Here is a 17264-nt window from a genome sequence, read left to right on the forward strand (position 1 = left end):
GGACCTTGCCTCAGCCTGGGCATGTGTTGGAGGGTAATGACTTTAGCTGCTCTGCTGGAGGGTGCTGGCCAGAGGGAACTGGGCATGAAGATGGCTGCCTCAAAGACAGCCTCTGTATTATTGATAAAGGGTGTCACAGAGAAGCTGGACATTGTATGAACAAACTATTGCCAAGATTGCTAAGATCAAGTTAACTTTGACTGCTATCAGAGGATCAAGAGCCAGATTTATTAGCATGATATCCACTTCAACCTAAAAGTCTGTGACTGCTTTTACAGTCATAGATCTGTCTGGTTGCTCTCGCAGGGACAGCAGTTATCTAGAGGCAGCTAATACAGGTACTTTGGAATACCTGTCCTATTTTCATACACTTTTTGGATCTCCTGCACCCCTAAACCATCTCTCCCATCTCTCTCCAATTCTTAATGATCTTGCTTACTGCAGATCATACCTGGTTCCAGCCTGCAACTACCAAAGTGGCTACACCTGGGACTGGAAATAGTCAACTACTCCAGTAGCCATGATAGGAGGGTCTTGACTGGAAAGCTGCTAGTCCTGGGATTCATAACAATCATGATCCTGGTATTGTTATTTTCAACTGGTGATTCTTTTTTAGGTAAAAGTAATCTGAGTGGCTGTACAGCCACTGAATCACTTTTACAGGCAGCAGAAGTGGGTCGCCCTCCTGCTGCTGCCTTTACAACATTCCCTCGTCCCTCTGGGAAGCCTAATAAGGATGCGACTTATGTTGTTCCTCGCACTGTGTGAGGTCAAACTGAAAGCGATGTGGATTTCTTTACTTCCAGTTTTGGTTTGATGTAAATAAGCAGTTACAGACTTGTGAAAGTATCTGATCAAACCAATATTGGTTTGATCAGATGCTTTGGAGGGCGCAGGAGAGATCTGGGGTCTAATATATGGCAAATCTCTCCACAGAGAGGACCTGTTGTTCATCCCTTGTAATAGAAATAAAGTTGATCCAAAAAAAATTGAAGGTACAGTGTAAAAAAAATCAAAAAACAAAAAAAAATGAAAGTGTCCCATTCCCCAATGCTTACACGCAAATATGAACGAGCATGTAGGTCCCACATGAATATGTAAATGGTGATCGCACCACACATGTGAGGTATCACCACAAACGTCAGTGCAAGAGCAATAATTCTAGCACCAGACCCCCTGTGTAACTCTAAACTGGTATCATGTAAAGGTTTTTAAAGCACCCTCTATGAAGATTTTTAGGTATATTAGTTTGGCTCCATTACACTGGCGTAGGCAGTTTTGAGTAAAATGTTAGGTATCTGTTTACTCTGCATAACATCATTTTATGTTTTACCCAAAAATTGGGGATTTGTGTTTACTAACACTCAATAAAGTTTATTTTTTCCTGAAAATTTGCATTTGATAATTCCCTATGCAAATATGCAACATAAAAATTGCAACAGCAGCCATGTTATTCTCCAGGGTCTCTGCTTATAAAAATATATAATGTTTGGGGGTTTTTAAGTAATTTTATAGCAAAAGAAAAAAATTTACTTTTTTACATGTATGAGATAATGTCAAAACTGACCCAGACTCCAAGTGGTTAAGCTAGTTGGCAGTCAAGTTCAAGATATAGATGCGCTCATCATTCTAACCAATCTGAGGACAAGAATGTCACCCTGAGAGGAGTGTACCTTGGACATTTATCACTAAGCAAGTGAGTCTGGAATGATCGTAATGCAGCTATTGGGTAGCTGAAAAGTCATATTCTGCCTGCTTCATTATAGCGTTCATTATAACAGGATTCTACAGAGGAAGATTTCTGCCTTTATCATAACCAGCTGGACTTTCAAAGAACTTTCAAGGAAGAAGAGCTGTCACAAAATGTATGGGCTTTATGTTTGGTGCACAATTTAGGAGTAGAAGACAATGTTAACATTAACAATGTAAGATAACTTACTTGGCGATACACACAAAGAGAAATCTAAGCATGAATGGTTAGCCTTACTTAGCTTACTGAATAAGACTAAGTTGTGTTCACTTTGAAAACCCAAGGTAATAACAAAATAAAAAAAATATTGGTTGATTGGTAATAGGTAGGCTGACTGCAGGGCCGCCAATAGAAGGTACAACTGGTCCTCCTGTAGGGGGCCCAGGCGCACAGGGGGCCCAGACAGCAGGAGGATTGGTGCAGCTGAGCAATTACAGAACGATGCCCATTGTCTGTGTTTCTCTCTGCTGCAACTAAAAGCTGGTTTCTCTCCCTCCAGCCGGCTTTTAGCTGCTGCAGGGAGAGACACAAACACAGGGCATCATTCTGTAATTGCCCCACCACACTGATCCCTTTCCATGTTCTGCTGACATCTGATTCCCCCTGTGTATTTACCCCCTCTGGCTTGAGTCTCAGGCACCGACACCACTTGCCTGCCATGGACAATTGCACACTGCTGCTGCATAAAGGAGGCAATACAGGGAGTGTGCTGCTGTGTGTTTGAAAAAAAAGCCAGGGTATTCTAGGTGCAGAGTGTTGAGCTGTTAATGGAGGGGGGGGGTATTCTAGGTGCAGAGGGGTGAGAGCTGTGAGTGGGGGGTATTCTAGGTGCAGAGGGGTGATAAATGTGGATGGGGGGGTGTAATCTGGGTGCAGTGGGGTGAGAGCTGTGAATGAGGGGGTATTCTAGGTGCAGAGAGGTGAGCAGTAGATGGGGGGGTATTGTAGCAGAGGCATAAAAGCTGTGGATGGGGGTTCTCTAGTTGCAGAGGGGTAATGTTTGTGTCCACTAATAACGATTTTAGTTGAAAATATTGTTTTGATATTCTTGGGGGGGGGCCCTGTCCGGCAGGCTGTAAGGGGCCCCGTGATCTCTAACAGCTGCCCAGGCTGATTGGATAGGTAAACTGTCAATTAATGTCAGTTAGCTCATTTATATTAGTTCTCTGCAGTAATATGCAGTTATTGTGCCTTATCATAATGTGTGGCATCGCACACAAATTGCGGTGCGCTGTTATGCCATTCATTTGGAGTACACTAAACCAATGCACCCCAAGTACCCCATCACAGAGAAAAATGCAGTACTGTTCTTTGCAGTGCATTGCACCAGAAAATATAGTGCAGGTCTGATTTGTGTATATATATATATATATATATATATATATATATATATATATATATATATATATATTATATCTTTGGGTAAAATTGACACTTTCCTTCCATCTTTCATTTTGCAACCAATGAGGTCCAATCAATTTATAGGTTTTACACTATCTCTGCCTTTTCAGGCATTTAGGAACTCTAAGTCCCAGCATGTCTTACCAGCTGGAAGAGTTTGTAGTTCCACAACAGATGGAGAGCCACGGGATGCCAACAATATGTGCAGGCTTTCAGTTTGAATAAAAAGCAGTCCCTAGGTGTTCCCTTTTCATCTTCCCTTTTCTCTTTATGCACAAACAAGAATTAAAGTATAATGAGTCATACCTCAAAATCCACATCACCTAAGCAGCTGAATGTTAAATATGGACCAATAATCATCAGCACATCTTCTTTGCTCTCATTCTGAATTGTGAACTTTGGCAGGAGCGGATCCCATTTCTGGACAATGAAGCCAACAGTTGTACCTGGGGGAGCTTGTACTTCCAGCTGAAATTAAAATAAAAAATCCTTGTAGTTTCAACAAATATTAAATCAAGAATGCCTAAATGAAAAGTGCATCTGAAACAGCAACTTTCAATACCCTTCAAATTAGCATTTTTGAAAGAAATATCGTCATGTTGATTTGGTTGTCAAAACAAATCATTCCACAATAGCCATCCCCTGAGATATGTCCATTGGAAAACAAAGAAAGCTATAATTTATTCTGGATGTGTCAAAAATCATCACAAATGTAGAAAAGTGTTTAATTGTGCAGGAAAATTTCATCACAGAAAGCTCAGCACATTTGAAGGGAAGTGGCAGGCACATAAGTCGCACATACAAATTTCTGTTTAAAGTGATCATTTGCTATACTACAGATTTATGCATATAGGCTCTATTATTTAAAATCAAATTGAACAGTTATGCAGCATTTGGATTGGCAGAGTTTCATTTACTCACTTGAAGAATAGGCCACCTAAAATGACATTTGTCTTTTGGATGGAGGCCAGTGGCTTGGTCTCCCAAGATGTACTTATGCAGCGTACATCAGACTTTTTGACCGGACTGGTCCGACGGACGCCGACGGACCTAATTCTGCGGACAATCCGATTGTGTGTGGGCTTCACCGGACCTTCAGCTGACTTTTCCAGTCGCAAATCTGACGGACTTTAGATTTGGAACATGCTTCAAATCTTTACGTCATAACTCCGCCGGACCCAGAAATCCGCTCGTCTGTATGCTAGTGCGACGGACAAAAACCGACGCTAGGCAGCTATTGGCTACTGCCTATCAACTTCCTTATTTTAATCCGATGTACGTCATCACGTACAAATCCGTTGGACTTTGGTGTGATCGTGTGTAGGCAAGTCCGTTCATTAAAGAGTCCCTCGGAAGTCCGTCAAAAGTCCGTCAAAAGTCTGCTGGAAAGTCTATCGGACCAGTCCGGTCGAAAAGTCTGCCCGTGTGTACGCGGCATTAGAGTGGGAAAAAAGGGTTTTACACTTAAAGCAGAACTCTATACTGTAGAGAAATAACAGAGATGTCAGTACTTTTTTAGGCCACTAGAAGTTCTCAGCCTTATGGCTAGCATGATTTAAACCACTTTCTCTACACTCAGGTCATTCTGGAACCACCTCAGCCTGTTAAAGGTGAAAGGAGAAGCAGCACAGTATTGAGCTCATCCCTTTGTTCCTCTGGTTTCTCTTTCTATCAGCATGTTTCTTGTCAGCACCTGAACTGATTGGCATCTTGTGCTGCTTCTTCCCCTCACACTACATCCCTGCTGAACAGGGACTGCAAGAGGCTGATATTGGTCAGATTCAGTGAAACTACTTGCAATTAAAAAACACATTTAATGATGTATTAATAATTACAGTGCTGTATTTATTTGTGTATTTTATATTTTCCTAAAGCTCAGCTTTACATCCAAACTCCACCCACTTGCTTAGATGTCTCACTCACTTGCAGTGGCGGCCCGTCCATACAGGGCGCAGGGGCGCCACCCCCCTAATCCATGCACTCAGCCCCTAATCTACATGCAGGGTGCCAGACGCTTGGATTCCAACTGGGTTTTTCTTTTTTTTGAAGCACATGATTAGAGCCTGAAGCTCTAATTGGCTTCAAAAAAGGGTGGGCTCGAGGTGCAGAGTACTGCGCCCTGAGCCCACTCAGTTGTGTGACAATAGCAAACGAATATTCACTATTTTACATGGGGCGGGGCTTGGACATGCAAGTGTGAGGTCGCATCTCCGGTGAGCTCCTGTTTCCACCCGGGCTTTTGGCACTTTAACAGAGGGACTTTGCCACCGCACACCTGCTACAGTATGCCCAGCCATCGGAGAGCCTCCTCATAGCCACCCGAGCTGTCACATCCCGCTCGGAAGCCCTGGATTCTTACTTTGTCAACGATCCTGGGCCACACGAAGAGAGTGCCAAGATGGAACCGGATCGCTGCCCAGTGTCCACGGCCCCTTCTTTCTGCTCGGACCCACAGCCCCCTCCACCACATCGCCTGGATCAGGTACAGTGCCACAGCCCAGCTCCCTCTCATGCCTCTGTCCCATTATCACATGCAGACTTTGCTGGGAGACCGTTCCCCGCAGGGATGGAGGTGCTTGCGGTGATCGCCGCCTTCCTGTCCGTCTCCCCCCTGGTGGGGGGGTTTGGCAGTGGGGCAGCACAGCGCTGCGCACATCACAGCGCCAGCACCATTGCTGCATGGAGACTGAAGCATCCATTGGAGGCTTGTGGGGAGAGAACGAGGGGTCCCCCACTTCTATAGAGAGAGATCACTGCAGCATCCCGAGGACTGGTTGGAGGGCTATTCGCCCATTGCTGACATTGCTAGCAGGGACTGGGACACTGAGAGAAGGATACCAAGAGTTCCCAACCCATACCGCACCCATAATGCACTCTGTACTGCACTTATTCCAAAGCTAGACTGAGCCACATTTACCTTGCACCTGTGCTGAGACTATACCGTACCTATACTGTACCTATACTGTATGCAGGTTAAATGCACTGACGCTCTTAAAGGACCCATCCCATCCAGTGGCTCCTAAGGCTCCTACATCTGTTTAAAGAGGAGGGGTAAACTGCATGCTTAACACATATGATAGCAGGTATACTTTTTATACTGAGAATGTTAGGCTACAAAAATGCTTGTATTTCTTGGTTCCTGGCTCCTGTCCTGTCCTGAAGCACAGTGAAAATCTTGATTAAAGTGACTGAAATGCATATTATAAAATTGACATCAAAAGTAAACAAATTAGTCTTTCCAAATTTAAAGTATAAATACACACAGAAATTAAACACTGTTCATACAGGCTCTAAAAAATGACTATATGATGTGTTGCTCAACATACTTTTTTCGGCAATGCTGCATGAACCTTTCTATTTTTGAGTACATCCAGATGTGCTCTGAAAAATGTACTTATTGGACAGCACATCTTACTTAGGGGGAAAATCCTCCACACTGGTAGCACAGACTACAGTCAAACCTTGTTCTAATTCTGAAGCTGACTATAGACTGATCAAAATTATCTGGTTCAATCTTGACCAGTGTTTAGCCTTCCCTACTGGAAAAATTAACTTCAGCCGCTGATCAGTGTATTCTGACAGTGGCACGTCCTATTGTCAAAAAACAATTTAACAGGGGGGATTGCTCCATCCACCTCATTTGTGAGGATGGTGAAATCTGTTGCTTATGTATGTATCCTTAAAGCAGAAACCAAGATCAAACTCTGCATTACAAAGTAATCTTTTTCCTACCAATATCTCTAGCTATATTTCTGGAGACAGTGAAGGAAAAACTATTGTATAAATTATTTTAGACACAAAGTACAGTCATTGCATTGACTTGGCCTTTGCAAAAGGGCAGAATTCAGCTTCTGTGGTCTAAAATATTTTGCAAAGCTAACTATTATAATGGGGATATGACATTTGAATGTATCTCCGATACATTCAGTACTGCACTACAGGGTCCAACACAGCAAAGCTCTTGGCATTAAAAGAACAACAAAGGAAATATGTGCCTTATTATATTGCTCCCAAATTAGACTGCAGGCATAAATTACATTGTCAAGCTGCACAGCTCCCTGAATAAACGTGTGCGCAATGATAAATAATAAACCAATGACTTCATCAAACCTATGACTGTACAGTCCATAAAGGTACTTTGCTGCTTATGTACCTGGAGAGATTATTAGAGAGGTCATAGATGGGTAAATGTCCCAGAAAATATATGGAGGCAGTGGGTAAAAAGGAAGTGGGGAAGGGATTAGGAGGGGTGATTCCAGACTCCAGACTCTATACATTCGCAGATATATATATATATATATATATATATATATATATACACTGTAGTGCTTTACATGCACTCACAGCAGGGTAGGAGCCAGATACAATTTCAGTATGGCTTTCATGTTTGCATGAACAGGAAGTTATGGACAGTTGGGGAGAGGAGCTTATTTATTCCTTAATGCCACATAGAAGATAGGGTGCAGCTCAGTGGTTAGTGATTTACAATGCAGGAGTCTGGAATAGATTTTGCTACATTAATCATTGGCCCTTACTCAAGATGGCTGCAGCTAAAAATGCGGTAGGGGGGTTGGGTTCAAAGTGTTTTCTCAACAAAATAAAGCACGGAGACATGGACGCTTGGGGGGGGGGGGGGTTGCTTTGAATACTTAAAATGAATTAAATTGTGTTTTTGTTTTGTGGTGCTCAGATGCAGTGAAGAACCGCTTTCACTACTTGCCGACCCCACGCTGCAGTTGCATTGTGGCAGGTTGGCACAGCTGCGCGAATCGCCGTCATTGTACGGCTGTGCGAATCGACGTCATTGTACGGCAGCTCTTTAAAAAGGCGGTAGCACGCCTCGGAGTCTATGTGCATGGCTGGGGGCTGCGATGCTCTCTGGCCACCTGCGATCGCTCTTCACAGAGACAGAACGGGGATCTGTCAACTTAAGCAGACAGATCCCTGTTCTGTCAGGGAAGTATAGAGAGATCTGCTGTTCCTAGTAATCAGGAACTTCTTTCTCTCTCTACTCCCTGTCAGTCCACTCCCCCCACTGTTAGAAACACCTCCATAGGACACATTTAACGCCTTGACCACCCCCCAGTGTTAACCCCTTCCCTGCCAGTGATCTTTTTACAATAATCAGTGGCTGTTTTTAGCTCTGATCACTGTATAAATGTCAATGGTCCCAAAAAAGTGTCAAAAGTTTCTGATCTGTTCGCTGCAGTGTTGCAGTCCCACTAAAAATCACAGATCACCGCCATTAGTAGTAAAAAATAAAATGAAAAAAAATAAAAATGCCATAAATCTATCACCTATAACTTTTGCGCAAACCAATCAGTAAACGCTTATTGCATTTTTTTTACCAAAATTATGTAGAAGAATACATATTGGCCTAAACTGATGAAGATTTTTTTTTTTTTTTTTTTTAATACTTATTATAGCAAAAAGTAAAAAAATATTGCTTTTTTTTCAAAATTGTTGCTCTTTTTTTGTTTATAGCGAAAAAAATAAAAACCGCAGAGGTGACCAAATAACCACCAAAAGAAAGCTCTATTTGTGGGAAAAAAGGACATACATTTTGTTTGGGTACAACGTCGCAAGACCACGCAATTGTGAGATAAAGTGACGCAGTGCCATATTACAAAAGAGGCCTAGTTTTTAAGGGGGAAAATACTTCCGTCCTTAAGTGGTTAAAGCATATCTATGGTCAAAATGTAAAATCATTATATTCATTTACACATTGTGTTTCAATTATTTCTAGCCCACTGCTAATTATCTGAATGATCTTGAAGTTTGTAAACTTACTTTGTGTCATACATTTCACAAAGCCTGCCTTTTTAACCATAGAGGTGCTGAGAGGAGGAGTTTCAGGAGGTGGAGTCAGTACAGGAATCACAGTTGCCGGCAGCAATGTACTATGGGATATGTTGTCCTTAGAAATTGAAAGTGTATAGCAGAGAAGCTGTAACGCATGCTGAGAATCCAGGAAGTTGTGGAAAGAGATGGCTAGCAGACAGGCAGAACTCACAACATGAAAGGGGATTTTTTAAGTGAGCCTATATTGGATTGTCATATATAGATATTGTTTGAATTGCTATGATAATGTTGATGTTATAAAATGAAAGTGCTAGTGTTTTAAGATCCTGCATTGGCTGTTCTACAAACAATTTCTATATGGATATTTTTTTTCTATTTATTTTTATTGAAAATTTGCAATTTACAATCCTCAAATAGAAACAGAAAGGGGTAGATTTGCAAAGCTTGTATCTAACCCACTGCCCATGTTTCCTTTTACTGCATTGATATTATGTCTCTGTAGCTAATATGCAGTTTTAATATCATTAACATATGTGTAAATAGGTAACTATTATTTTTTACATGAAATGTTGGACAGTTGTTGGACATGTATGGTCTGGGACTGCATGATGTATGGCATTAGTCAGTGTTTTTATTATGAATGAAAATAAAAGGCATACTATTAACTCAAAAAATTTTTACTTAAAGCGGTTGTAAAAAAAAAAAAAAAAACCTGTAAGACAAAGGCATCGCATACTAGCTCATTATGAAATACTTGCCTTAGAACGGTGCTCTCTCAGTGGCACCCGCACACTGCTGAGGCAGCTAACATTTTCCCCAGAGTTTCTTCCGGGTCCATGGGCTCCGGGGCTGTGATTTGCCAGATGACATCATGGTACAGGGTCCTGAAGAAACGGCATCGGCGGCCATTTCTTCAGAGCGCATGCGCCAATGACGTCGGCGTATATAGTAAATATCTCCTAAACGGTGCAAGTTTAGTAGATATTTACAGTACCTACAAGTTAGCTCTATTAGTACCTTTATTATAGGCTTACCTGTAGGTACAATTAAAAAGGAAGACTTTACTTCCTCTTTAAATAGTGTTCTATTTAAACACATACATTGCAGTCATTAAACTGGTGTAATGAAAGTCCAATAATGAAAGTTTTATATTGGCAAGTGTTATATGTATAAGGATCATGGTACCAAGATGATTGAAACTTTTAAGACATTTGCTCTCCTTTTTTAGAATTCATAAGTTATGTAGCACCCCCCTGACCCTCAGATGGTGGTAACCCCCAAAGACAGGTGTGGGCTGACATTTCACCTCAGCTGAAGATTGCTTAGGCAGTAGTAGGATGTGAAAAGAGGAGCGACAGTTGCTTTAGGCCCCTTTCACACGGCACCTCGGCTAAGCGGAATCCACTTGCTCAGTGGGGGATCTATCTGCTGATCTCTGCTGAGCAGGCAGATGACAGGTCCATGTCCACTCCACTATACAGAGCGGACAAGGACACAGTCCCACAGTCATCCTCTATGGGGCAATCGGATGAAAACGGACCGCCTGTCTGTTTCCATCCGATGCCATCCGATCCCATCTGCTGGACGGATGGGGAATAGGATCACCATCTGGATCATCTGTCAGTTTTTGGCGGACAGCATCGGATCAGATAGCTGTGGGTGTCAGAGGACATGTGTCCACTGACATCCGCTGCTCCATGGAAGAGATTGGAGGGTCCGATCAGGTCCACCTGAAAAACTGACAGGGGGACCTGATCAGACAGCCCATGTGAAAGGGGCTTAAGGTATAACAAAAAGTTTATTGCTCAAAGTCAAACTTCAGGTAGAAAAGGTAAGGGCACAGAATACCAAAGAATTAGCAGAAAGGTTCTTACAGTCTTCACAGATACAGACCCCTGAGACTGACATTGCATTCTGTGATTGTAACTCCTGATTGCAAGGTACTTGAAAAATCAGCTCCCAGCACCCTGCGGAAAAAACTCCATACTCCAATGAGGTTCAAGCTCCATATCCAAGCTTTTTCCAAGCCCCTCATCATATCGAGAGGTTCTCCACAGCTCCCCAGTCCCCAGGCTCCACATGCTAGGCCTCAAATTCATGTCTCTGTCCAGCCACATTGCCACCCTTTCAGAAAGCAGGCATAAGAGGTTTCAACAACAAGACAGACCCCTCCCCTTTGCAGGAGGGCCAGGGGAGAACATCCTTCCTTCCCAAGGTCACACCCTGACCCTCCCTTTACCCTCTCCCAGTATGCATTAGTGGTAAGGAAACTCCTAATGGTTGGCTAGGAAGAGATAAATATTCATAAGTCTGGTTGGTGCAGCTCTAATGGTATTACCAAAGGCAGCAGTGCCACCAACTAGCAACATAAGGACACATATAGTAACATACATTAACCAGGACCCAGGAGAAACCAAAGAAAGCTGTACCATAAATTCAGCTAAGCTGAGTGCAGTTTAGCAACACTAAATTAAGATGCACACTCCTGATTAGGGCAGAGTGGCTACAGTTACCCACAGTATTTTCCAGCAATGCTGTTCTCATTGCAACAGAGGACAAGTGGGCACTCTTTTCTTCTGGAGAAAAAGTGATTTAATATCCAAATACGGAAAGGATTCTTCACAGTAAGAGATGTGAAAATGTGGAAAAGACTCCCTCAAGAGCTGTTCTGTCCAGCTTAGTAGATTTCTTTAAAAAAGGCCTGGATTTCTTTCTAAATGTACATAATATAACTGGATACTAAAATTTATAGGTAAAGTTGATCCAGGGAAAATTCCATTGCCCATTGGGGAATCAGGAAGGAATTTTTTCCCTGCCGGAGCAAATTAGGTATTGCTTTGCTGGGTTTTTTGCCTTCCTCTGTATCAACTGTGGGCATAAGATTCTGTATATAGGATTGTAATTTTTTGTCTTTATTGGTTAAACTAGATGAACTTGTGTCTATTTTAAACCAGACTAACTATGTAACTATGTAGCCTAAGGCCCCTTGCACACTTGTACGACATGACAGTCTTACAACTGTGGACCCGACTTTGCCCTGCGACTTGAAGTCCGACATGCATCCGACTTCAATAAACAGGGATCTGATTTTGACCCCTGACAATATCAGGCACTGTTGTGTATGAATCTTTACGGGGAACTCCACGCCCAATGTAAAAAAAAAAGAAAAAGTGCATGGGTTCATCCTCCAAGAGCATACCAGGCCCTTCGGTCTGGTATGGATTTTAAAGGGAACCCCCATGCTGAAAAAACTGCGTGGTGGTCCCCTCCAAAATCTATACCAGAACCTTATCTGAGCACACAACCTGGCAGGTCAGGAAAGGGGGTGGGGACAAGCGAGCGCCCCCCTCCTGAACCGTACCAGACTGCATGCCCTCAACATCGGGGGTGGGTGCTTTGAGGCAGGGGGGCCCTGCGCCCTCCCACCCCAAAGCACCTTGTCCCCATGTTGATGAGGAAAAAGGCCTCTTTCCGACAACCCTGGCCGTTGGTTGTCAGGGTCTGCGGACGGGGAGCTTATCGGAATCTGGAAGCCCCCTTTAACAAGGAGGTCCACAGATCCCAGCCCCCCACCCTATGTGAATGAGTATCAGGTACATTGTACCCCTACCCATTCACCTAAAAAAAGTGTCAAAAACAAAACACAGTACACAGGTTTTTAAAGTAATTTATTAGGCAGCTCTGGGGTCTCTTCCGACTTCTTCTCTCCTCTCCGGGTCTTCTTCCTCTACTGGCGACGTCTTCTGCCTCCTCCGCTGATGTCTTCTGCCTCTGCTGGTTCTTCTCCCCTCTCTGGGTCTGCTCCACTCTCTGTTGATGTCTTCTAGCACTCTCTGGTTCTTCTCCCTCTTTCTGCTGTCTTCTGCCTCTGCTGGGTCTTCTCCACTGTCTTCTCGCTCCTTTGCCCGGTCTTCTCCACTGTCTTCTCCCTCTGTTCTTCTTCTGATGTTGACTCAACACTCTCTCCCGCTCTAATGCTGGGTGCGCGGTCTGCCACTACCTATATTGGCATGGGGTGGGGTCACCGGAGGCGTCATGTCCGGGCCGGCGGAAGTAAACAAGGCCGAGGACACGTCAGGAAAGCCTGAGACCATTCATTTTTTTATCTCAGTTTTTCCTGAGGAGAGATGTGGCATCTATACATGAAATGAGAGTATCTTTCTGCAAAGCAGACACTAATTACTTACCTGTTATTGTATCCTGTAGTGATGTAGGGGATGGCCAATGGAACCACCAAATGCAGTGGGGGGTGTCTGCATTCGACACTCCTGGAAGTGGTAAATGTAAAAGATCTTTTAGCAAGATTATCTCTTCAACTCCATGGATTTTGATGGCTTAAAAAGTGGGACAGGTAATTTAGTGCTGCGCTAATTTGTATTTAACCTGTACTGATTACCATTTCCTTCTGTACTTCCACATATCCATATATGGATGGATGGAACCACCAAATGCAGTGGGGGGTGTCTGCATTCGACACTCCTGGAAGTGGTAAATGTAAAAGATCTTTTAGCAAGATTATCTCTTTAACCCCATGGATTTTGATGGCTTAAAAAGTGGGACAGGTAATTTAGTGCTGCACTAATTTGTAATTAACCTGTACTGATTACTATTTCCTTATGTGCTTGCACATATCCATGAATAGAATATATGAATAGTGTTTCAGTGCACTAAAGGTGCTATGTGCAAAGTTCTATATTGATAAGTTCATGTGAAGACATGCGTGTCAATACCAAGAATATGATGTATCTTTCTCAGGGGGAATTCCCCCTGAGGAAGATACATCACATTCCCGGTATTGACCCACGTTGGGGAGGGGACTGGATGGTGCATGAGGCAGTGGATTGGTCTCAGCAAGGAAAAGACACATTAAATCAGCGGATACAATGTTTTCTTTGGTCTTTAAAGAGTGGTGCACTGTAGCACCCATGAAATTTTCTTTTATTATAAACATGTGGAAAACGTACCAGCAATCAGCCCAGGATCCCAGTACAAACACTGAACCCAGAGATGGTTCATATGCGTGCTTTGACCAAGCTTAATTACAAGGTCACACACTCTAAGGTGAGCGCATATACAGAAGGGGGGAGCATCTGGGTGAACACAAGGACACGCTTGCTATCACCAGTTCTTTTTTAGTTGATTTTTAGGTTCTGGAATGGATTTTATATACGATTTTACACCAACGCATGTCTTCACACGAACTTGTCAATATGGAACTTTGCACATAGCACCTTTAGTGCACTGGAACAGTTTTGTGTAGACAATTTGAGCACTTAAATAATATACTTTCTTTTATGACAGATGATGATATGAGTTTACACATTTCATTATCTTGTTTCACAGAGTCACTTTATTGATAATTAGTTTTGTCACTAGAGCACTTATATATATTTGTTTTGTTATAGATATATTCTAGCCACTTAAGGACCAAGCCTCTTTTTTGAGATTTGTTGTTTACAAGTTAAAAACAGTTTTTTTTTGCTAGAAAATTACTTAGAACCCCCAAACATTATAAAAAAAAAAATTCTAACACCCTAGAGAATAAAATGGTGGTCGTTGCAATAATTTCTGTCACAACATATTTGTGCAGCGGTCTTATAAGCGCACTTTTTTGGAATAAATGCACTTTTTGAATTACAAAATAAGACAACAGTAAAGTTAGCCCAATATTTTTTTATATTGTGAAAGATAATGTTACGCCAAGTAAATTGATACCCAACATGTCACGCTTCAAGATTGCGCCCGCTCGTGGAATGGCGACAAACTTTTAGGAGGAGGAAGTTCACCGCACACAGGTAATTACCTCTCCTAGATTCAGCTGTCTCCACAATCAAGCAGGGTGCAGGCTCTGTTTGCTACAGGAGTGATAGGAAAAATGAATAGCTGGATAGCCGCACTCCAAAAAATTCACCTTTATTATAGAAGAATGGATATCAAAGCATCACAAATGGGTACAGACTAACTGTACAGCCGCTGACGTGTTTCACACCAGGCACGGTGCTTAGTCATAGCTAGATGCTACATATACAAACAGACACATATATATAATTTAAACAATTTAACCTAATGGCCAAAACATGTGTACCATTAGTGGTCGAGTTGAAAACACCTGTGAGCGTCTAGAATCTACATAATCATCAGTGAACGAAAGAGTGCCCCCCCACTGAAGAGACTATATATCAAAGCATATAAAAATAAAAGAATCTTTGCTAGAAAAAAGACACCAAGTGCAACAAAACATACCATAATCATATAAAATTATCCCATGTATAGTAAAATCAACATGGACCAGCATATGCGACAAGGAAGGCAACAAAAACGCCTATCACCTGAGCATAAAAACCGGTGCATGATACACAATGATTTTGATCTGCTACAACATTAAGGCACTGTTAAGGCTCTGTTTCCACTACTGCGAGTTGTTGTGCGACTTGACACATGTGAAGTCGCATGACAAGTCAAAACCCATATAATTCAATGATGCTAGTTCTAATAGGTGCGATTCAAGTCACAGCAACTCCAAAAAAGTTTTTTTTTGCCCTACTTTGATCCGACTTCGGTGGGACTTGTACTTACATGTTTTTCACCGGTCGCACAACATTGAATCAAAAAAATTGCATTGCAAAGTCACACTGTAAATCGTGCGATTTTGGGGTTGCAATAGTGGAAACAGAACCCCAAGCTATCCCTTCCTTAAGTAAATTTATATAAAAATAATCCTTGGTAAATAATATTTAATATCTAATGACATTCTAATCAAATAAATTGTTAAATTCTTACAGACTACTGATCTATCCTAATTCCGTAAAAACCTCCTTGTTAATTTATCAAAGATAAACCACACTTAACCAACAAAACAAAACAAAATCAGTCATGTTTATAATGACTCCCGGTATAGGCATGTTTCTGCATATACACAGGCATAGGCCTGTAGCCACAAACAAATAATGTCACCAAAGAAATAGATATACCCATTAATAAATCAGTGTAGAAATATGTGTCAATGTAATGGACAAATATGTAACAACAGCGAGAGGGGAATGATTACTGTGGCTAATCTCCAGAAATATATATAAGTGGCTCTAAAAAAAGGGGGGTACCAATCTCACAAGGACACAATGAGAACAGGAGAGGCAAAATAAAAATAAATATGATGGAGAGCAATAGAAATAATGAAGAAGAGAAATATATAGCAAAAGAAAAAGTAATGAGTAAACCAGAACTATGATGGAATATTACAGCAAACAGCAGGATGCAAAATGATGTAGTATGAACATCCTGCAAGAGAACACCATAGAACACAGATAACCATTCTAGAAAGTGAACCACCCATATCGATCTCAGGCCCAATGTACAACAGAGTCCAAATTACCAGTACGGGGCATACCATATACAAATCAAATATATCATTCATAGATGTGTGTAATATCCCACTCAAGGTTGAAACCAATAGGCCGCCTGGTATTGAGGTGGAAAATCCAATAAATCTCTCTCTTACAAAGTAACCTGAACTTATCACCTCCCCTTTTTGGTACCATGATTTTCTCAACTCCCTGAATGCGTAGGCTACTGACATCCCTATTGTGACACAGGTTCCAGTGCCTAGCTATGTTGGTGGAGTGATCATTAGAGATGTCATATAGGTGGTTATACAACCTATCCCTTAGCCTTCTGGTCGTGCGCCCCACATATTGAATGGAGCATTGTTCACAAGTGACCACATATATCAAGAATCTAGTGTTGCAAATTAATAAAGGAAGATGCCTTAAAATCCTTATTTAAAGAACTGGAATGAATCATATCACCTCGCAATATGTGACGGCAACACGGACAATTATTGCCCCCACAGCAAAATGATCCCTTGAATTGCAGCCAATGTGAACAATGAGATCCACTAGTATAAAGGCTGGGGGGACACTGTCCCGCCAATAGTAGGGGCTCTATGAAACACCGATTTAATAATTAAACTTTTACCCTTAAAAATCTCCATAGGCGACGTTTAAAAAATGCTACAGGTTGCATGTTTGGAGTTACGGAGGAGGTCTAGAGCTAGAATTATTGCTCTCATTCTACCGATCGCGGCGATACCTCACACGTGTGGTTTGAACACCGTTTATATGCGGGCGCTACTCACGTATGCGTTAACTTCTGCACACGAGCTCGGCGGGATGGGGCGCGTTTAAATAATTTTAATTTTTTTATTATTTATTTTACCTTTTATTTTTTATTTTTACACTGTTCTTTAAAAAAAAAAAAATTGCGTCACTTTTATTTCTATTACAAGGGATGTAAACATCCCTTGTAATAGAAA

The 17264-nt window shown here is 41.9% G+C and overlaps 1 protein-coding gene across 1 annotated transcript in view; it reads right to left on the reverse strand.

Moving 5' to 3' along the window:
• Positions 1-17264, reverse strand: part of PLSCR5 (phospholipid scramblase family member 5) — a 119529-nt gene that overhangs the window by 41858 nt on the left and 60407 nt on the right. The window contains exon 5 of the mRNA XM_073629075.1: positions 3458-3619. Coding sequence (XP_073485176.1) covers positions 3458-3619 — 162 coding nt within the window. The remainder of the gene's footprint in view (positions 1-3457; positions 3620-17264) is intronic.

Source organism: Aquarana catesbeiana, linkage group LG04 (assembly GCF_042186555.1).
Source record: "Aquarana catesbeiana isolate 2022-GZ linkage group LG04, ASM4218655v1, whole genome shotgun sequence".
Lineage (NCBI taxonomy): Eukaryota > Metazoa > Chordata > Amphibia > Anura > Ranidae > Aquarana > Aquarana catesbeiana.